At 39.7% G+C, this 18,528-nt stretch overlaps 1 protein-coding gene and 1 pseudogene across 6 annotated transcripts in view; one reads left to right on the forward strand and one right to left on the reverse strand.

The window, feature by feature from the left end:
* LOC107521563 (protocadherin alpha-C2) overlaps window positions 1-18,528 on the reverse strand; it is a 114,900-nt gene that overhangs the window by 18,696 nt on the left and 77,676 nt on the right. For all 6 annotated transcript variants that reach the window (XM_016166367.2, XM_036224485.1, XM_016166371.2 and 3 more), the window contains exons 2-3: window positions 12,312-12,370; window positions 9,112-9,200 (exon numbers count right to left, since the gene is read on the reverse strand). In XM_016166367.2, coding sequence (XP_016021853.2) covers window positions 9,112-9,200; window positions 12,312-12,370 — 148 coding nt within the window. The remainder of the gene's footprint in view (window positions 1-9,111; window positions 9,201-12,311; window positions 12,371-18,528) is intronic.
* LOC118606307 lies at window positions 839-957 on the forward strand (annotated as a pseudogene).

The raw sequence follows: 18,528 nt of genomic DNA on the forward strand, positions 1-18,528 counted from the left end.
CTGCCTGAGCATGAAAGACCCTGTGGTAGAAAGATAATGGTCCCCCAGAGATGCCCATGGTCTTAATTCCTGAACTTGTGAAAATGTTATGTTACATGACAAAAGGAATTTGGCAGATGTGACTGAATTAAAGATCCTGCCGATAGAGAGATTATTCTGGATTATCCAGGTGGGCCCACTGTAATCACAAGGGTCCTTAGAAGTGAAAAGGGAAGGCAGGAGAGTCAGAAGAGAGAGATTTGCACATGCTGTGCTGCTGGCTTTGAAGATGAGGAAGGAGCCAGGAGGACAGAAACACTGGCAGCCTCTAAACCCTGGAAAAGGCAAAGAAAAGGATCCTTCCCTAAAGCCTCCAGAAGAAATGCAGCCCCGTTTTGCCTTGAATTTAGGCTAATGAAAGCCATTTTGGACTTCTGATTGCCAGAACTACAGGATAACAAAACTGTATTTTATTTTAAGTCACGCAGTTTGTGGTAATTTGTTACAGTAGTAATGGGAAACTAATACAGATTTGGTACCCGGAAGTGAGGTGCTGCTGTTAACAAGTAACTGAAATTGTGGAAGTGGCTTTGGCATTGGGCAATGGGTAGAAATTGGAAGAATTTTGAGGAGCATGGGAGGAAGCACCCTGATTACCTTGAACAGATTGTTGGTAGAAATATGGACATGAAAGGCACTGTCGGTGAGGACTCAGATGGAAATGAGGAACACGTTATTGGAAACTGAAAGAAAGTGGATCCTTGTTATATAATGGCAGGAACCCACCTTGATTTTAGCCCAGGAGAACCCATTTTGAACATCTGACCTCCAGAATGCTAAGATAAAAAAATTTGTGGTGTCCTATAGCCATGCCACGCTGAACATGCCCAATCCCATCTGATCTTGGAAGTTAAGCAGGGTCGGGCCTGGTTAGTACTTGGATGGGAGACCACCTAGGAAGACCAGGTGCTGCAGACATTAAAAAAAAAAAAATGTGTTGCTTTGAGCCACAAAGTTTATGATAACATGTTACAGCAGTGATGGGAAATTAATCAGATCCATACGGCCAGCCTCGAACTCAGTGAACAGCCCTTTCCAGGTCATCACACAAGTGGGATAAAGTAATGGTAGTGTGTTAGTTAAAGTGCACAGGGCTCAGCAGCAGGCAGACAGTGGTTGAAATATTGTCTTTGCCATCGTAGTCATTAATCAATTCAACAAATATTTACTAAGCACTACTGTGTGCTAGACACCTTGCTTGACATATAATGGTGACCAAAAAACACTGTGTGACTGTGAGCCTCAATTTTCTTCTCTAAAACATGAAAATAATAATGTGCTTCTCTTGTTTAAGGAGTTATGGCATGTAAAGTGCATATTGCGTTCTCAATATTAGTAGCTATTATTGTTTTCCTTTCTCTTATTCTAAACTGTTTCTACAAATTACGGGACAATAGCCTAGGATTTAAAGACTCTGAAATTTCAACAACAAAGACCATCCCACTGACACAAAGACACACACACTTCCGTGCTAACAGACGTTGGCTGAGAGAAGGGAACTTCTGTGTTCCCTGGGTTCATCATCAAACACAGAACCAGGCTCACAGGCTCAAAGGTGTCCAGATCTGGGCTGGTTCCATATCTGCCAATGCTCTTCTCCTCCCAGAACTCTCTCTGACATGCAGCTTGGTGAGCACCTAATATAAACCATTCACACTCGCCGAGGCTTCCAGTCTTGCCACAGACCTTTAGGTGACCCCAGGTGATTGTGGGAACAGATGTGACACATATGTTCTTGGTTAAAACAATATATATGATGCAGAGTCAAAAAAGATAAGAGAGAAGACTTGGGGAACATCACTTCACTACTCAGCTTGGTCCACGATGTCACCTAGAGCAACAGCCCTGAACACAAGATTGGCCCAGTGCTGGAAGTAAGCCGAAGCTGGCGGACTTTCTTGGACCATCAACAACAAACTTGTTTGTTCAGACCTTCTGTACAGAAGAGGCTTTACTTTTTTTTTTAGGTTTGGTTTTGTGTGTGTGTGTGTGTGTGTGTGTGTGTGTGTGTGTGTGTGTGTGTGTGTTTTAATATTCAATGGCAGCTGTAATCTGGAGGCCCAGGATGCCCTGTTTGGGATTCAGCAGTCGGGGGACACAACTCTAGTAACAATAAACTTCTCATCAAACCTGTTCTCTTTTTTTAAAAAAAATTATTTTATTAGTTTCAATAGCCAATACAGTACATTGGTTAGACATATATATATAGCTTATAAAATGATCCCCCTAATTGCTCTTTCTCTCCTCTGGCTCTCCACCTAGCCTTTACATTAATGCCAACTGCATTCCCTATGCTGTGCTCCCTACCCCCATGACCTTTTTTTTCTTTTTTCTTTTTTCCCATCAGCAAATAGCTTTGTTGGAAGTGAAAATAAAGCAACAGTACACTTCCAGACATGGAAACAGGCCTGAGCAAGAGAAGAACAGCTCAAAGGGCTCAAGGGCCATCCTTGTTCTCTTGTGGATCCAAATTTGGTTCTCAGAAGTTACCTTTTCATATCCTAACCTTCTAGAGTTATACCTTTTCAGTCTGACTTCTCTCAATTTCCTGTTTTAGTATCAGCACAAATATCCTTTTCCCCCTTATTTCCTTTGGTATTGCCATCCTCAGGACCGCCTCCCCCCGTCCTTCGCTAAGCCCACTCCCTTGGAGACAGACCATTCCAGGCAGGACAGCTGCTGAGGAAGCTCTTGGTCTCACTGAGACACGCGTGGAACAGCACTGGTATCTGCTTCCGCTCCCTTTTCTGTCTGGGTAACAGGCTTCAAGTGCTGAGGCAGAGAGAGGCTCCTCTCTGATCCACATGCTCGCTTCCAGGCTTCCTGGGAACGAGCTCTCTTCTGTGACCCTTCCCTAGAGGCCCCTAGTCTCAGCAGTGCTTGGCCTGAATATGTTTCTCCAGATTAGGCAATGACCTTCTCAACTGCAAAGTTGACTGCCTCTGTGAAAATGAGCTTTGCAAGTTCTTTTGGAATCTGGGCTGAGTTTTTCTGAAAATGTTTGTCATTAAAGACCTTTATTTCTAGTTCAGTAGAATCAGTGAGATTGAGAGCAGTGCTTGCTGGAGCTGCAAAGCTTAAAGGAATTATAAGTTATCACTACTCTTTTTCCCTCAACCCACGGTATAAGTAGATCCTTCTTGTCCAAGCACCTCCCAGGCAAGAGCCCCAAGCCCGACAATTCAACCAATCTTTCCCACAGAATGAAATGTGAACTCCTACCCTCCTTTGCTCCTTCCCCACAGAGCTCTCAAACATACAGATGACAGGTAACCTGTCATCTTTGAGCTGAGTCAGGTGGCAGAGCTGGTGACCCCTCTCCCGCTTCCTTGGTCCTTTGTGATACTAGGATCTTCCCAGTAGAAACTTGAGTATCCCTTTTGCTAAGGGGCTTAAAACGTAAGGTATGAGGGATTGTGCATAGGGAAAGCTAAAGGGATGGTGATTTGGAAACTCTTCCTGTCCCATGCAACACTCTTAAACAAAAGGAGGATAAGCTGTGTTATTTTTCTAAGACAGATTCGAAAGGCATTTTCTCACGATGAAGTTTTCAGGGGCCAGACTGTACCACTCCGGTGGCACATCAGAGGGATCAATGACAACCGAAGGAACCTTAACGAGTCTCCATTTTCTACCTGCATTAGCTGCTTCACTGCATCTGTGGGACCTGAAGGGAAATGCAGGCGAAGGGAACAGTTCCTGCTGCTCTCTTTTCACTTCGCCCTCTAAGGTACAGGAGCACATGTCTGAGTTCGTGTGGGATTAGATTTTCAGGGGGCACACAATCTCTGTTTTAGGCCACTGTTAGAGAAGAAATTCACTTATTCTGTGCCATGGCCCTAACCCCGACTGCACTCTGCCCAGGGCTACCACTCCTGGAAGATTTGGTGTAGGAGAAACAAGAGGTGCACGAACTACAGGGCGGAAGGAAAGAACTATCTCAGAATCTATTAAACAGAAAGATTTAATTTCGGAGAAACCAGGAAGCCTTCACTTTAGTTGTTTATTTCCATGACCATTAAAAATAGAAGATGTAGCGTGTTCTTCGAAGAAGATGAAGAAAGTCATAGATGGATAGATGGATGGAGCCAGCAAAGACGTAAGCTTCGTGGCTTCCCCTAGGTTAGAGGATTCTAATTCCCCTTCCATACCATATGGCTCCCTCCCTCCAGGTCAGAATACATAATATAAGCTACAGAGAGACCTCTAACAGATATGATAAGCTTTACACCCCCAGAAAGTAGAAGTGCTTCTTAAAGAATTCACTTTACTCAGCTAGAGACCCCTGAGCCAAGATGACACTCCTGGGCTGTGAGATGCAAGGTGAGAGAGGAACATACTGCCAGGATGGAGCTGTCCCACCCAGAAACCACTGATCTCATTTTTTGCCCCCTAATAAGGATATGCACACACCTCCCAGGACTATCATTGCCATGACAACAGCAGAAATCGAGGGTGAGCAGGTTAGTGGAACAGCATGCTTTCTAAATTCTCAAACAGGGCCTGAGGCTGCGCTCGATCATGAAGTGGAAAAATTCATGTTGGCAGTTCTCCTAAATGGATTCCAAAAAACTTAAGGATCATGGCTTTTTTTTTTTTTCCTTTTTCTGGGGAAGAGCCAGAGATGGAGGACTCCATGGTGGCCTTCTGTGGGGAGTTGATTTTGTCAGAGGGGTAGGAATCTCTAAGACAAATAAAAGCCCACCCCACCGCCCTTAAAACTAGGACACAAACTATGTCCATTTTACACAGAGCAAAGAAATGTGGCAAACCAGGGCAAAAATATCCCCCAAGGACACAAAAAGACAGGCACGTTAAAAAAATCTTCTGTATAATAGAGCCTTCCCACAGAGACTACTCAGAACAACTCAGACCTACATTCTGAAGCTGAAGGATAGACTCATACCTTGACAAATCATAAAAATAGCCACCATTTACTAAACATTGTTCTCCAAGCTCTGTAATATGTGTGTACTATCTCATTTAATTCTTGCAGCAACCCTATAAGGTAGGTACTGGTATTATCTCCATTTTACAGAGAAAGAAACTGGAAACTGGAAAATTAAGTAATGGTCCCCGGGACATACAACTGCTGAGTGGCAGAGCTAGAATCCACAGGAGAGTTACTCAGACCCAGAGCCTGAGCTCTTAGTGATTCTCTGATATGGAGAAAGGCTTTCTATTTCTTGCAAGAATCATAAGCAGATACTTCCTTGCATGGTTTCTGATATCCAAAGATATCAGACAACCTCATGAATATTTACTCTTAACTTTCCAAACCAGTTCTTAAACTTTAGGGTACATCAGAATCACACAGAGGGCTTGTTAAAATACAGATGACTGAGTCCCACCCTGAGAATTTCAGGTTGGTTCAGTAGGCATGGTTAGTGCCACTGCTCCGGGGAACCACCCTTTGAGAACTGCCCAGTGGCTCTAAACTGAGGTGAACTAACTGAGCCTCGTTGCCTTAGTTGCCATTCCTACCTAATTAATCTTTCACTGTTCAGTCCTGGATCCCCTGGGGTGTTGCTTGATGAACTATAAAGTTATCTTTGGCAGTGCTGTGTGTTTGGGAATTCCCTGTGCTCTTTTGAAAATAGTGAATAGCTCCCACTCCAAAAAAATAATCTACTGTTGCTGCCTTAGGTAAGTCCTGAGATCCCATGAAATATAGAAAGAGGAGCTTGGATGAATCAGCGGGAAAGAGAAAAGCAGTCTGATGCCCTGAAGCCAGATCAACTCTCTAGAAGGCAAGGGCAGTATTTTTATAATGTCTCAGAACTCTCTCTAGGAACTAGTCACAAGAGGGCACTCATTAAAACCTCTTCAGAGCATTCACACTGAAAAAGTCAGAGTTTTAAAGGTGAACGACTGGCCCTTCACATGACTCTCCTCCAAACACATTCCTCCATCTGGAGAATAGGCTGTGACAGTATGCCCTGCACTCCCTATTTAGCTCATTTTCTTCTTCCACTCAGTCTCACAGGAAGCTGCCAAAGAAGTAAGAAGCCCCGTGGCCCAGGTCTGCTCACACAGAGGAGGCTGGAGAGAAGAGCCAGTAATCAAGATTGACGGAGTTAATACCTGACTTGTTTATCCTGCGGCAAACATCACCTGGTGATGTCCCCATACATCCCTTCAGAGCCTGGCATCTTACCCCAGGCTTTTGTGGATTGTGAAAATAAATGAACAGTTTAGTAACAAAGCAAAAGAATTCATCAGTGGAGGAAAAACAACTGCAGGAACACGTGTGAATGAGGATACCGCACAGCAGGCCTCTCTCCCTCTATGCCCACGACTGCAGCTGCTGTATGAGAAGGTGCTGGTGCATGAGCAGGTCTCAGACACAAGCGTAAGGAGACTCAGGCACCAAGAGGAAGCTGTTTGGAAGCAATTGCACCTTAGTCAGTGAACAGAATCAATGAAAGACACGCTCTATTTGGGACTGGAAACAACCAAGTTTTTCAAAACATTTTCCTTTTCTTTGGGCAAAACGAATAAATCCTCCTCGTTTCATCTCCAAGAGGACAGCTGAGGGATGACTGAACTGAATAGATGTCAAGATGATCCAGAAAACCTTTGAGGGTTTCTGTCTGGGCCTAGAAGTGAAAACAACTGAATTCTGGCCACCAGCTTATCAGCCGAGGCTACATTACAGATTGCACAAAAGTATCCCAGAATAAAAGGAGTAAAAAGATGAGACATTTATTAATATTCTATGTCAAGCACTATTTTCAGCTCTTTCTTCTTTAGCTATCATGGCAACTCAATAATATAGGTGTTATTATCAGACCTAATTTACAGAGATGACATAATTAAGAAAATACGAATTATGCTCGCCCAGCAAGTAAGTTTGGAATTGTAATTCAATTCCGATCTGATTCCAAAACATAATCTTAATCTTTATGCCATACTCCTTCAAACAGTGCAGAACATATTTTGAGTCCTATAACCTAAAAGTACAGAGCAGAAGGCAGAGGAATATCTCTTTAACTTCATGTCGTTGGTGTGGAGGTATAGTGAAAGTATGGTTGGGTCATCTCATGGAGTAACTGGAAGATGTAAGCTCTGTCCACCTCAGTCCATGAGGACTGCAACGCATGAGTCATCAGCGAGGCAAAGTCCTGGAGGGAAGGGATTATAAAAAAAGGGGGGTAGGAGAGTAGGGAAGGGGAGCAATGGAGACTCCTTCCCTATCTTTTGTCAAGAAGATGGGTTCCTAACATTCTTTTGAATTCGAAGGAGAGACCTGGGCCAAATTCAAATAAAATAATCAGTAGACAGTTCCTATTTCGCATTTGCCTAGAAATATACACCAGTTAGCATCATCGGTAAAAGGGAGAATGTATTCAAAGTTACTTCTTGGCTCACCAGACTGACCTACAAAGCCCTCAGGAGTACAAGAAACATCCTGACATGAGGCAGGACAGCAGGGCATGATTTCATGTGGCTGCTTTGATTAGGTAGTTCTCACTTTTCTAGACGCCTCCCCATCCTGCAATACTTGGCAGTCTAAACTCGCTTTCTCTTCCATCACTTATTCACTCCATCATTGGCATTGGGGCTGCGGATTTGTCAATGAAGTATTTTATATTCTTCCCCTTGCCATCTGGCAATAGTAGCCTTCTAATGAATTGCTTTAACTTGTGCATTTGTTTTTTGACAAATGTGACTTTTGGTTGAATTATGCAACATTCATAAATAGCAAAAGCTTGCTGATTAGAATCAACAAAAGCCCTTACGAGTTGCCAGCAAAAACAGGCCCTTAGCTGCACATGTCACTTGGATAGCCTAATTATTTGAAGGCACCTGATTATTTTTGGAAAGTACTTTTTACACACACACTTATGTCATCTGTTATGTATGTGTGTATGTATTTGAAATTGGATGGATTCTTGCAGACCAGCCATGCTCTGAATATAAGTGCTAGATATACTTGTATTTGGAGCTAGACACACTTGGGTTTGAATCCTACTTCTGCCATTTACAAACTATATGAGCCTGGGTATGTTTCTTAACTTCTCTGTGTTCACAGTTTCTCATCTATAAAATAGGTACAATAAATCCTTTGCCAGGTTGTCATGAGGAATAAATGAGATACACATGTAACGTGCTTGGCACAGTGTCTGGGTATATTATGGCTCAATAATTTACAACTATTATCATCGTCATAAAGTTCTATTCATATGAGAAGCAGAGTAGACACCATTTTCAGTGTCCATAACCCTTCTTTTCTGTAAACTGCCACAGGGATGAGCCTCCGAAGCCATATTTTTATTATATGAGACTGTTTTAGTGATTGGGCAAGAATAAGGAAACTAAGGAAATGTCACTTTAAGCAATTTTTTGTGCTCACCCAGCCATTTGGTTCTTGGGTTCAACCTGGAATATCCTTTTTCCTGAAAGTTTGGATTAGGATTTGGTCCCCATTTGTCCTCTGAACTAAGAAACTGTTAGGGTGTCATGTTTGGCAATGTGCATGTCAAGGTAGTAAAGATGAATTTGCAGAATAAAAGAGATCTGACTTTGACCTGAAGTCAAAGAAAGAGGCGCCTTGGTTCTGATAACGTCTCACTTCCATGAGAAACACCTTTCTTTCTTTCATCTATCTATCTGTCTGTCCGTCTGTCCGTCCGTCCGTCCACCCACCCATTCACCCATCCATCCATCCATCCATCCACCCACCCACTTCCTTTTTGTTCACTACTTTGAGTGGGTTTCCACGGTCTTCAACAAAAAGGTCTTTACTAACAGTGCCATCTCTGTGCATGAGGCCACAAAATTTTCTCTAGGAAACTCAGAGAACCTAAGCATTTGAAAGTTAACTAGTTATTTTTTAAAAAAACACTTCACCGCCCCCCCCACACACATATAACCTTATATTATCTATTTTAAACCCGTGAAGGACATTAAGTAGAAAATCAAAATAATCATGTATGTAAGGAAGTCATGCATGTAAGGAAAAGAAGAACAAATAAAAATAGAGCCATTAACATTTCTAGTCTTACAAAAACAGATCATCTGATTGCTTTCAAGAACCCTAGCAAGAAGGGAGAAACCCTGGGTCTTTACCTGGTGTTGCACTCGATACTGTTGGCCACTGCTGATCAGGTCCTCCTGGACCAGCCCGTAGAATGCCAGCCTCCTCCAGGTGCACAGAGCTGATTAAACACATACACCCAAATAACAGTTAGACCAAAAATGCCTTTCCAGATCTCCTTCCACCCTCAGAAAATGCTTATATCTCTGGAGGCAAGGCTGCAGCTAACACATTCTACTCATGCTCGAAACAGAAGCAATTACTGCTGAGCAGCCATAAACTGCACAAGCCTTGCTGACATACTGCCTGCTGTATCATTTGGGCAATAAACATGTTTTATCTTCATGGCAATTTTGGTTTTCATTAATACCATGGTATTCATTTAATCTAACTGGAAGCCCATCAGAGGGCTAATGTCATTTTAACATTTTTTTTTCATTTTAACATCTTAATGTTGAAGCAGATGAGAGCTTAGTCTCAAAAGCCTCTCCACTGCTTCTCTTGTTTCTGAATTCTCTATAGCAAAGAAGAAAACACACGAAAATTTTCTGCTGATAACTGTAGCATTATTCTAGTTTGACTACCCAATTGATTCTTAACCTTATTTTTGTCCCATCCTACATTTCTTGGGACTAGAGGAAGCTTAATACCACCACTCATGGATGCCAGTTCAGAAGAAATTGATTCAGCATGAAATATGGCAGGCAGTAAGACATTATCTGGAAGACTGTCTGAGGCAAATAGAGAGAGAACATAAACTGTTCAAAGGTGGAGAGAATAGCACAGTCAGTTGTGTTATGTCTAATTCTAGCACTTATTAGACCCTCAAATATTTGTTGAATGAATGAATGAATGAACAAATGGGACCTTGAGAGTAAATATTATCCAATAAAACCCTCACCAAAATTAGAGGACTCTTTTAAACTAGACATTGGTTCATCTTACAAAGTAAGTTACTCATATAAAACTTATAATACCATCTGAATGGGGTTATATGAAGCAACAGAGCAGGCAAACTTGAACTATCAAGGGGAAGACCATCTATAAATTCAATATTCTCTTACTCTTTAGAAATTCAATCATTAAGCTCTGCCCTATTGCTATTCTTCCCTTCTTCTATACCCTAGAATCTGCTCTTTCTTTAAAATATTAATATCCTTCAGGTGTTCCTGAATCCTACCAGCAAATTATTTGGGTTCAATCGGTTTAATTCTGCAGATATAACTACCCTAGAACCAGCTCAGCTCAAAGCAGAATTTTCAAAGGAATAGTTACATGATGTCTGAGGCTAGAAAGGCCAAGAAGCCAGGTGTGAAAAGGATGAGTATTATTTAAGTTCACACTCTAATATATGGTCAATATACTTCATTGTGAAGAATAAACTACATTTAGCTTCAATTTTTATTTCATTTCTTATCCTGCTGAAATCTCATAATATCTTAATTAAAACCTGAATAGGAGTACTTTGTTGTTTTTTTTTAATTTGAAAATGGGATAAGAAAGTGATATATTTTAGTATTTTATCTTAAGTGTAGCTTTTAAGGTATATCTTATCACTTGGGTACTTTTCAAGTAAGGCACTAATTCAGTCGAGAAAGAGTTGGTATGTAAATCATACTTTTTCTTATTGTGTGGCTTCACCGCAATAGCTCAGATGCAGGCAAAAACATAAGCTGGTCAGTAACAAACAAAAAGAATCCTTATATAAATGTTTCTGGCCAAAAATTGTGACCTAGGTTCCAATGTGACATTCTACCAAGCCACCTATGATCTTCGGCCCTTCACTGATTACTTCTTGTTCAGAAACAGCAGCCATTATAATGATTTCTGCTCAATTTGTAATGTAATGCTTGCAACTATGTTAACTTATCTTAATTGAATACATTTTGAATGGAATGAAACTAATTTTTCATGAACTCAACACATGCTTTGTAAGCTTTTTCTTCAGAAATTGATCTAGGTTTGGTGAAGATCAACTTAAAGAGTGGCCCAGATATTTTTGAGGGGCTTAAGTTTGAAGTTTATTTCTTCTTTAAAACTAGATCATTTTGGTGGTGGTGATCATCCTCCACATTTGACTTCCACGGACATTCACAAATAATGAATCTTTTCTTTGGCCCCATGGCACAGACAACAGATCGGCTCTAGGGATAATGGTAACTAATCAATTACTGTCAAAAAGACAAAGTAGAGAAAGCAAAATTATATTTAATCCGAGTCTTAGAGTAATACTATTACTCCAGGTTAATTTAAAGTAAGCTAGATTTGGTCTTCAGATATTTAATAAAGGCCCGTCACATGGCTCATCCTCCGAAAAGCCCATGCCATTGATGGCCACATGATAGCAACAAGATAAAAATGATAAGGAGACTCGAATAGGGGTGAACACGAGCAAGAACCATCATCAATTATTGTGGCTGATAGGACATAACAGCCGGTATGTGATAGAAAACCAAGGCAGACAACATGTACATATACATTATACAATGTACTCAAGTTTAAAGGCATTAGCATTAATAATCATTTTTTTTAATGGCAACAGGTTTTATTAATACAGGTAGACACTGGCAGGCTAATGGTAGGAATTTCTGATTTAATGCGCAAAAGACAATATCGTTTCAACAACTCAATATTAGCATGACTCAGCTTAATTTTCCATAAAGCATATATCTTTAAATTTGATTATCTCTGAATTATAATGAAGGTTGCAAACTTAATGTGAAAATCCCATTTTAGCTGTATTCAGTATTTTTTAATTAATTAATTTATTTTTTATGGTGACAATGGTTAACAAAATCCGATAAGTTTCAGCTAAACATTTTAACAGGTAAAATATATATATATTTTTACATTGTGTGTTTACCTCCCATAGTTAGATTTCTTTCTGTCACCACATAATAATAATTTTTAAGAGAGGGACAGAAAGTATAGGTGGAGAAGGGATGAAGGAAGTTGGAATTATTTCCTTATGGAAATTCTGATGAAAGTATACAGCAGAAAGTACATAATTTTACAAGAGACTCTTATTTGCCAACACTTGATAAGCATTTGGCACTGACCACTTCCAATGTTTCAAGGAATAGACACAGAGACAAAAATAATTGCATTTCCCTGGCAAAATGTCTAAAGCTTCTTAGTTTTGACAGCTGCTTCCAGCCTGTAGATACATAGTTTATCTGAACCATACAAAGTCAAAGTTACTTCTGAGTGAAGGAAAGAGGGAAATACATACCTGTGCATTCCTGCTCTCAGGGAGGCAGAGTAACGCCAGTCAGGATTGGGCTGTCGTGGCTGCAAAATCACAAAGGGAGTTTTTGTTAATATGGCCAAACGATGACCTCCCAGTGATGTTAATTGATTAGTTGTTTCTTAAGTATGTCTGTCCATCCACCTAAAAATGTACTGAAGGTGCCTTTTCATGTGCAACTCTGAAATCCATACATATAGCATCTCAGGAGGAAGTTAAATTTTCCTTGCATAGGTTAAATATCATGGAAGACCAGATGTAATGATGCTGTGAGGAACAGTTTTGGCTTCGCCTTCCCGCAAACAGGTCTATGTTCTGAAAGCAACACTGGAAAAGAACCATCTGTTTTGAGACAGGAAAAGCTTTCGTTGTTTCTAATCTCAAATGTTAAGGGAATATCCCCGATTTGGTATTCTAGATATAACAGGGCGCATGACTACACGAGTTTTGCTGGTCTGGCTGGACTGCAGAGGACTGCAATCTGCTGCTGGCTTTGCAGACTGCAGCATGTTTGACCCAGGACAGATGTGCCCAGTCATAAGGTGACTGATAACCCCGCCTCTGCTGCTGATTGAAAAGGGATACTAGGGAGAGGGAAAAAAACCACAGCGGAGTTTGACTTCGTTTTGCTACATAATCCTTCTCATAAAATTGTACTTGTTCCCGGCTCCTCTGAGTGCTTTGCCTCCTCACTCAATTATCATCCACAAAGCTCTGATTGTTTAGCAGGGAATAACTGATACCTAAAAAGAACCTGACTCACTCTGCACCATTTATGTGCTGAAAGATCTGTTGCCCTGTGTCTACACACTTTCAGTCCAAAGTGGAAAGGAAAAAGAGGAAAATATGGGCACCTAAGGACTGTTTGGGGAGTTATGTGCTGAGTAGAAGCTACCCAGGAATCAACGTGGACAAAAATCAATGACCACCACTATCTTGTATCAATTAGCAAAAGTTTTATTATGAAAAACCTGTCATAGATGTTCCTCTTGCTGTGTTTTCATGGGAAGAAATTAAAGTGATCCTGTCTATTTGAGTGGAAAGATGAGGAGACAGATCTTGTATTCTATATTTCCTCTGGATTATAACTTTCATATTGGGTAGACACAGCTAATTTGAATACTAATAAACTATTTCAAGAGTCAATAAATCTTATTCTTTTCATTTTATAGTTCATTCACAGAATGCACAGTATTTCACAAACAAACTTCTTCACAACATCCAGAGAAGTGAGCAGCATCTCAATTTCCAGAGACTTCGGGATGGCTAAATGGTATTCAAAGACTGAGCCAAAGTCAAGGCCCAGAAAAAGCTACAACTCTGGGACACTTTACTTCAAATGTCCCCATACACTAACTGCCCTCTATGGTTCCCTGCCATTCCACTGGTAAAATTTAAATATGCAAGTTGCTTCATCCTTGGTTTTTAAGTTCACAAAATGCTATAAATATTCCATATAAAGTAGCCTAAAACTATCTACAGACAAAATGAAGGCGTTTCCATTTTCTACCAGTGCTGTTATTAGGAATAAAAGAGAAAATACTTGCAAATGATTTTATGAACCTGAAAATATGACTGAAATACTTTTTATTAATCATGTCATCACCATCTCTTTACACTCAGCAAGAGGCTCTAGTGTCAGCTTGTCAGCTGTGAGAACCTTCCTTCAAGACTTTAACATCTGTTGAGTCAATGTTGCCAGTTTTTCAATGACTGGGTAACATTCGTGATGAAAATTGCTGCAACTTGATCTTTGGAATGAAATCACCAACCTCATTTTGCTGAATTGTACAGTTCTAGCAGGACTGACCAGGAAATTCAGTTCATTACATAAACTCACTTCCTCAATAACATTTAATTTGTCATGCTGCTATTTTTTACAATAGTCCATGAGCAACGAGATGATTCTGAGATTCATTTGTCAGAATCATAGTTATGAGACATCTTATGGCATTAAGTTCAGTCAGGGAAAAGGTAAGGAAGAAAGTAATTAACGTTTTAAGTATCCACACAACACTAGGCAACATTGTTGGGAAAATATGTATACAATGGAATAAGCACTTTAGACACATTGTTGCATTTATCCTAATACTTTCTTTGTCAGACCATATATTCTGTAAAAGGGATTATATCTGTTTTGTTCAAAAAACATATGAATATCCTCAGATATTTATAACACATAGCTATGTCCTCAGAACCTAGCAGGGTTCAGCTATATACTTGCCTGGTTGGTGGATTTGGCTGATAATTATGTTTACCTAACATGAAATTCTCTGTTTTAAATCAATTTACGGGGAATGATGTATGTTTTTTTTCTCTTTTTTACTTCTGAGCTTCCCAGATATTGCTTTATTTTAAATGATACAAAATTAAACACAATAAAATATACACAGATTTCATCCAAATTTGATTAAACTTGGAAAAATTCGAACTGAAAAACTGACTTCTGAGACATATATTAAGGCCTTGAACTAATTGTGATTATTTAGCTTTCTAATATTTCGATAATACAGCCCAGACTACGCATATTTTATTTTGGTGAAAAGCCCCAGAATGTTCTGTTGTTCCAAAGCTTACCCCTTTAGTAGAATAATGGTCACAAAACTCCAGATGTGGAGAAAGTGAATTAGGTAATCCATGTGTGTGATGTAGTATTACTGAAGAACAAGAACCCACTTAAGTTTCAATCAAAATTATAGCTAAGACTTACTTTATTCTGTAATAGTATTATTTATTAATTATACCACAGTATATTTGAGCTACAGAAGAGTGAATTGCCTCTACCATGACCGATTTAAAGCAAAATAGGTTAAAAATACCCTGTCATTCATAGATTCATAGGATGACTCTGGAAATGATAGGCTATCATGTTGAAGCTATCATTAAATGGCCCTCTGAGATGTGAAACTAGGTGAACCATCTCCTTTTCCTTCCTAATAGGACTCTATTAAAGATTTATTCACTGTAGATTTTTCACAGTGATATTCTGTGAACACTTCTATAAACTATGACAGGCAGAACCCTAAGAGAGCCCCCAAGACCTCCATGCCCTGGTGTATATGATCTGAATAATCTCCAAGACTGTACATGATGGCTCTTACTCTGTGATTAGGCTATGTTATATGCCATGACTGGCTTTAAGAAAGGGAGATCATCCAGGTGAGACTGACCTAATCACATGAGCCCTTTAAATTTGAGTCTAGAGATCAGAGACAGGTATCAGAGAGATCTGAGGCATTTGAAGGACTCTAGATGAGAGAAGATTCTCATTGTTAGCTCTGAAGATGGAGGGGACTATGGAGCAAGGAACTGAGAGCAATCTCTAGGAGCGAAGACTGACTTCCAGCCAACAGTAATTAAGAAAATGGGGACTCCTAATCCTCAGGTAACTGAATTCTGCCAACCACCTGAATAAGCTTGAAAGCAGATTCTTCCCCATAGCCTCCAGAAGAGGACTCAGCCCAGATGCTGTGTCGATTTCAGCCTTGTGAAAACCTGAGCAGAGAACCCAATCACAGTCATGCAGGAATCTGAGACAATAAATGAGTATTATTTTTAACCATAAGTTGTGGTAATTTGTTACAAAGCAATGCAAAATGATTATATATACTGTTGGGTCATTAAGGCAAAAAGGAATATAACTTTTAAAATAGTCATTGGTATGTTACAGTATTAGTTATCTAATAAAGCAAATGGAAAATATGATAAATATGAGAATTCTAGGTTAAATACTTTCCTCTGCAGTCATTTACAACTCCTGATACACAGAGCAGGAAAGTAAAATAAACATGACTTTAAAACATACCTAATGGATTTTAGTACAACATAAAATGCTAGGTTTGCTAAATTCCGGATGCACAGCCTGCTAACACAGCAGTTACTCTCTCACTCACAGTTTCACTTCCCTGGAGCCCAGAGCTCTGACCCTGCAAGGCCAGAAAGGAACTGGTGTTGCTTATGTGCCAAGGAACGAACATTTATCTTCACCTTTGCAAAGTCAGATACTTTACTGCATTTCTCAAGTTCAAATTCTTGAAAGGAAAAACTTGTATCATATTCAGACTCCTAAGGAACTCTCTTGACATTTGATTTTTGAAATCACGGTTAAAGATTATAATGCTCAAAATATTATCATATGAATAAGCTAAATTTACATTTACATTGTAATAAGCATAGAAACATTGAACCAGGTGAAGTCCTACAAAAGTCAGATTCAAAAACACCTGTAAATCCCCATTAAATTTCGCTAAATCTCTGGGCTTGGTAATGGCAATTTTTCCTCAAACATTTGCAAACTAACATCATCCTGACCTCTCACTGAGAGCAAAAATGGTGGCCAATCAAGGCAAGTATCCAGAACTGGTTCTGCTATTCTGTCAAGCAGACGGGCATGCCAATAGACAATTTATAATATGCCAGGCTGTGTCCCTGCAGAGTGTTCTGAGGTAGACCAGATGCCCATATGACTGCTCACTCCTGGGTCAGAGGAAAGGGTAGGCCAATGACATTCGAGCTATAATAAATAGATTTCTTCATCAGTAGGAATATGTGCAAGATAAAGAGACAGAGAAGAGCTCAGCCATAATTCCATCTGGCTCAGCAGATCTGTAGGAAAAGAGAGGAAGGAGGTAATTTGAAGAAATTATTATATTATCAGACCAAAGAAAATAACCATTTTCTCAGAACAGTCCTAAACCAATATGAAAATGGCAAAACAAAACAGCCCCACCCTATTAGAGGATAAAAGAGTAAAACGAAAGTTCACAGATACATTTTTTTTTTGCCTATTCTGACCATTGTGCACTTTTTATAAATTCACAGCATGTCATTTTACACTAAGTATAAATTCTGATCCAGGATAGAGTCACCAGAGAGAAAAATCAGTCCTGAGGAAAATAAATTAGGTGCCACTTAAGAAGGGTTAACTGTTGTAGGTCATTTCATCTGAAATTAGGGTAAATAGGTACACACAGTGACAGAAATATCTGAAGACCCGGTGACTACAAATGGATTTTAAATAAGTAAAAATGAATGCAAACTTAACTAATTTCTGCATTTTGTGTGAACTAGTCCCACTGAGGCACAGAATACTCAAAGTACTCTTTAACAGTCCACAGGACCACAAATGCACAGAATTCACCTTAAGATTAGGTTCTTTTTCTTGGAGACTCTGAAAGCAGTGCCAATCACATTCAGTATTAGGTTTTCAGAAATCTCCAAAGAGAAATTCTGCCCTATTGCCAAATAGTTACTTCAAAAACCTCACTGCACAAGTGGCTTATGAAATAAGCTCACTGGGGTTAAAATTCACCAAAAGATTAGAGTCTGGTGTTAAATGCTGATGTTTAATGAGCAGCAAGAGAGAAATCAGAGAAAGAATAGAGATAAAAGATCTTAATAGGCTATGCCATTGCTAAAACAAATACATAAAAATACATTAGCTTGGTAGTAACATTTTTACTCATCGATCCTCCCATTTATGACCTACTTCAATGCAAGAAATTACTCTTTTCCCAAAAGCAGTTAATATACACTACTAGGCAAATCAGTGGTAGCCTAAATCTCTGAGTGTCTCGTATCAAAAGGACTATAGACGTTTGAGATTTTTGTCTACTCATGCTATTTCAAAAAGCAAAGTCTTTGGAGTTAGACAGACATGACTTAAAATATCACTAGTGGAGTGATTTGATATGTCTCCTAACCTCCCTGAGCTTGTTTCCTCACATGCCAGATACTGATAAGTGTTTAACATATGACTTAGGTGATGAAACCATACATATATTGCAAAGCAGAACATTTTTATGCAGCAGGGTAGTCAGTGAGTACAAATTCCCTTATTCATCCTCTCCATCCCCCATCTAATTTTAATGTAGGCACGTGGCATTAATTGGACCCCAGGACTCTCCTGCCATCTGCAGTAACTAGGTATGGAGAAGTAAAAGCCTATCATGAGAATTTAACAGGTTGATCTAGCAGTGATGACTTTCAGAGTTGAGTGACTTTTGTTCCCATTTTGCCATGCTATGACAATATGACACTCTCTCCCCATCACTGCAATAATGTCAGGAGCTGTAGGTCTTAAGCCCCTTCACTGATTTCTAAAAGTGTCTGGCAGAAATTTGCCTTTATTTAAACATGTCCTCTCCTGGCAAAATCCCACAAGAGTAAGCACTTTTCTGACATGATTTTCTTCCTAGATTAA

The sequence above is a fragment of the Rousettus aegyptiacus genome, unplaced genomic scaffold, assembly GCF_014176215.1.
Source record: "Rousettus aegyptiacus isolate mRouAeg1 unplaced genomic scaffold, mRouAeg1.p scaffold_m13_p_7, whole genome shotgun sequence".
In the NCBI taxonomy this organism is placed as follows: Eukaryota; Metazoa; Chordata; class Mammalia; order Chiroptera; family Pteropodidae; genus Rousettus; species Rousettus aegyptiacus.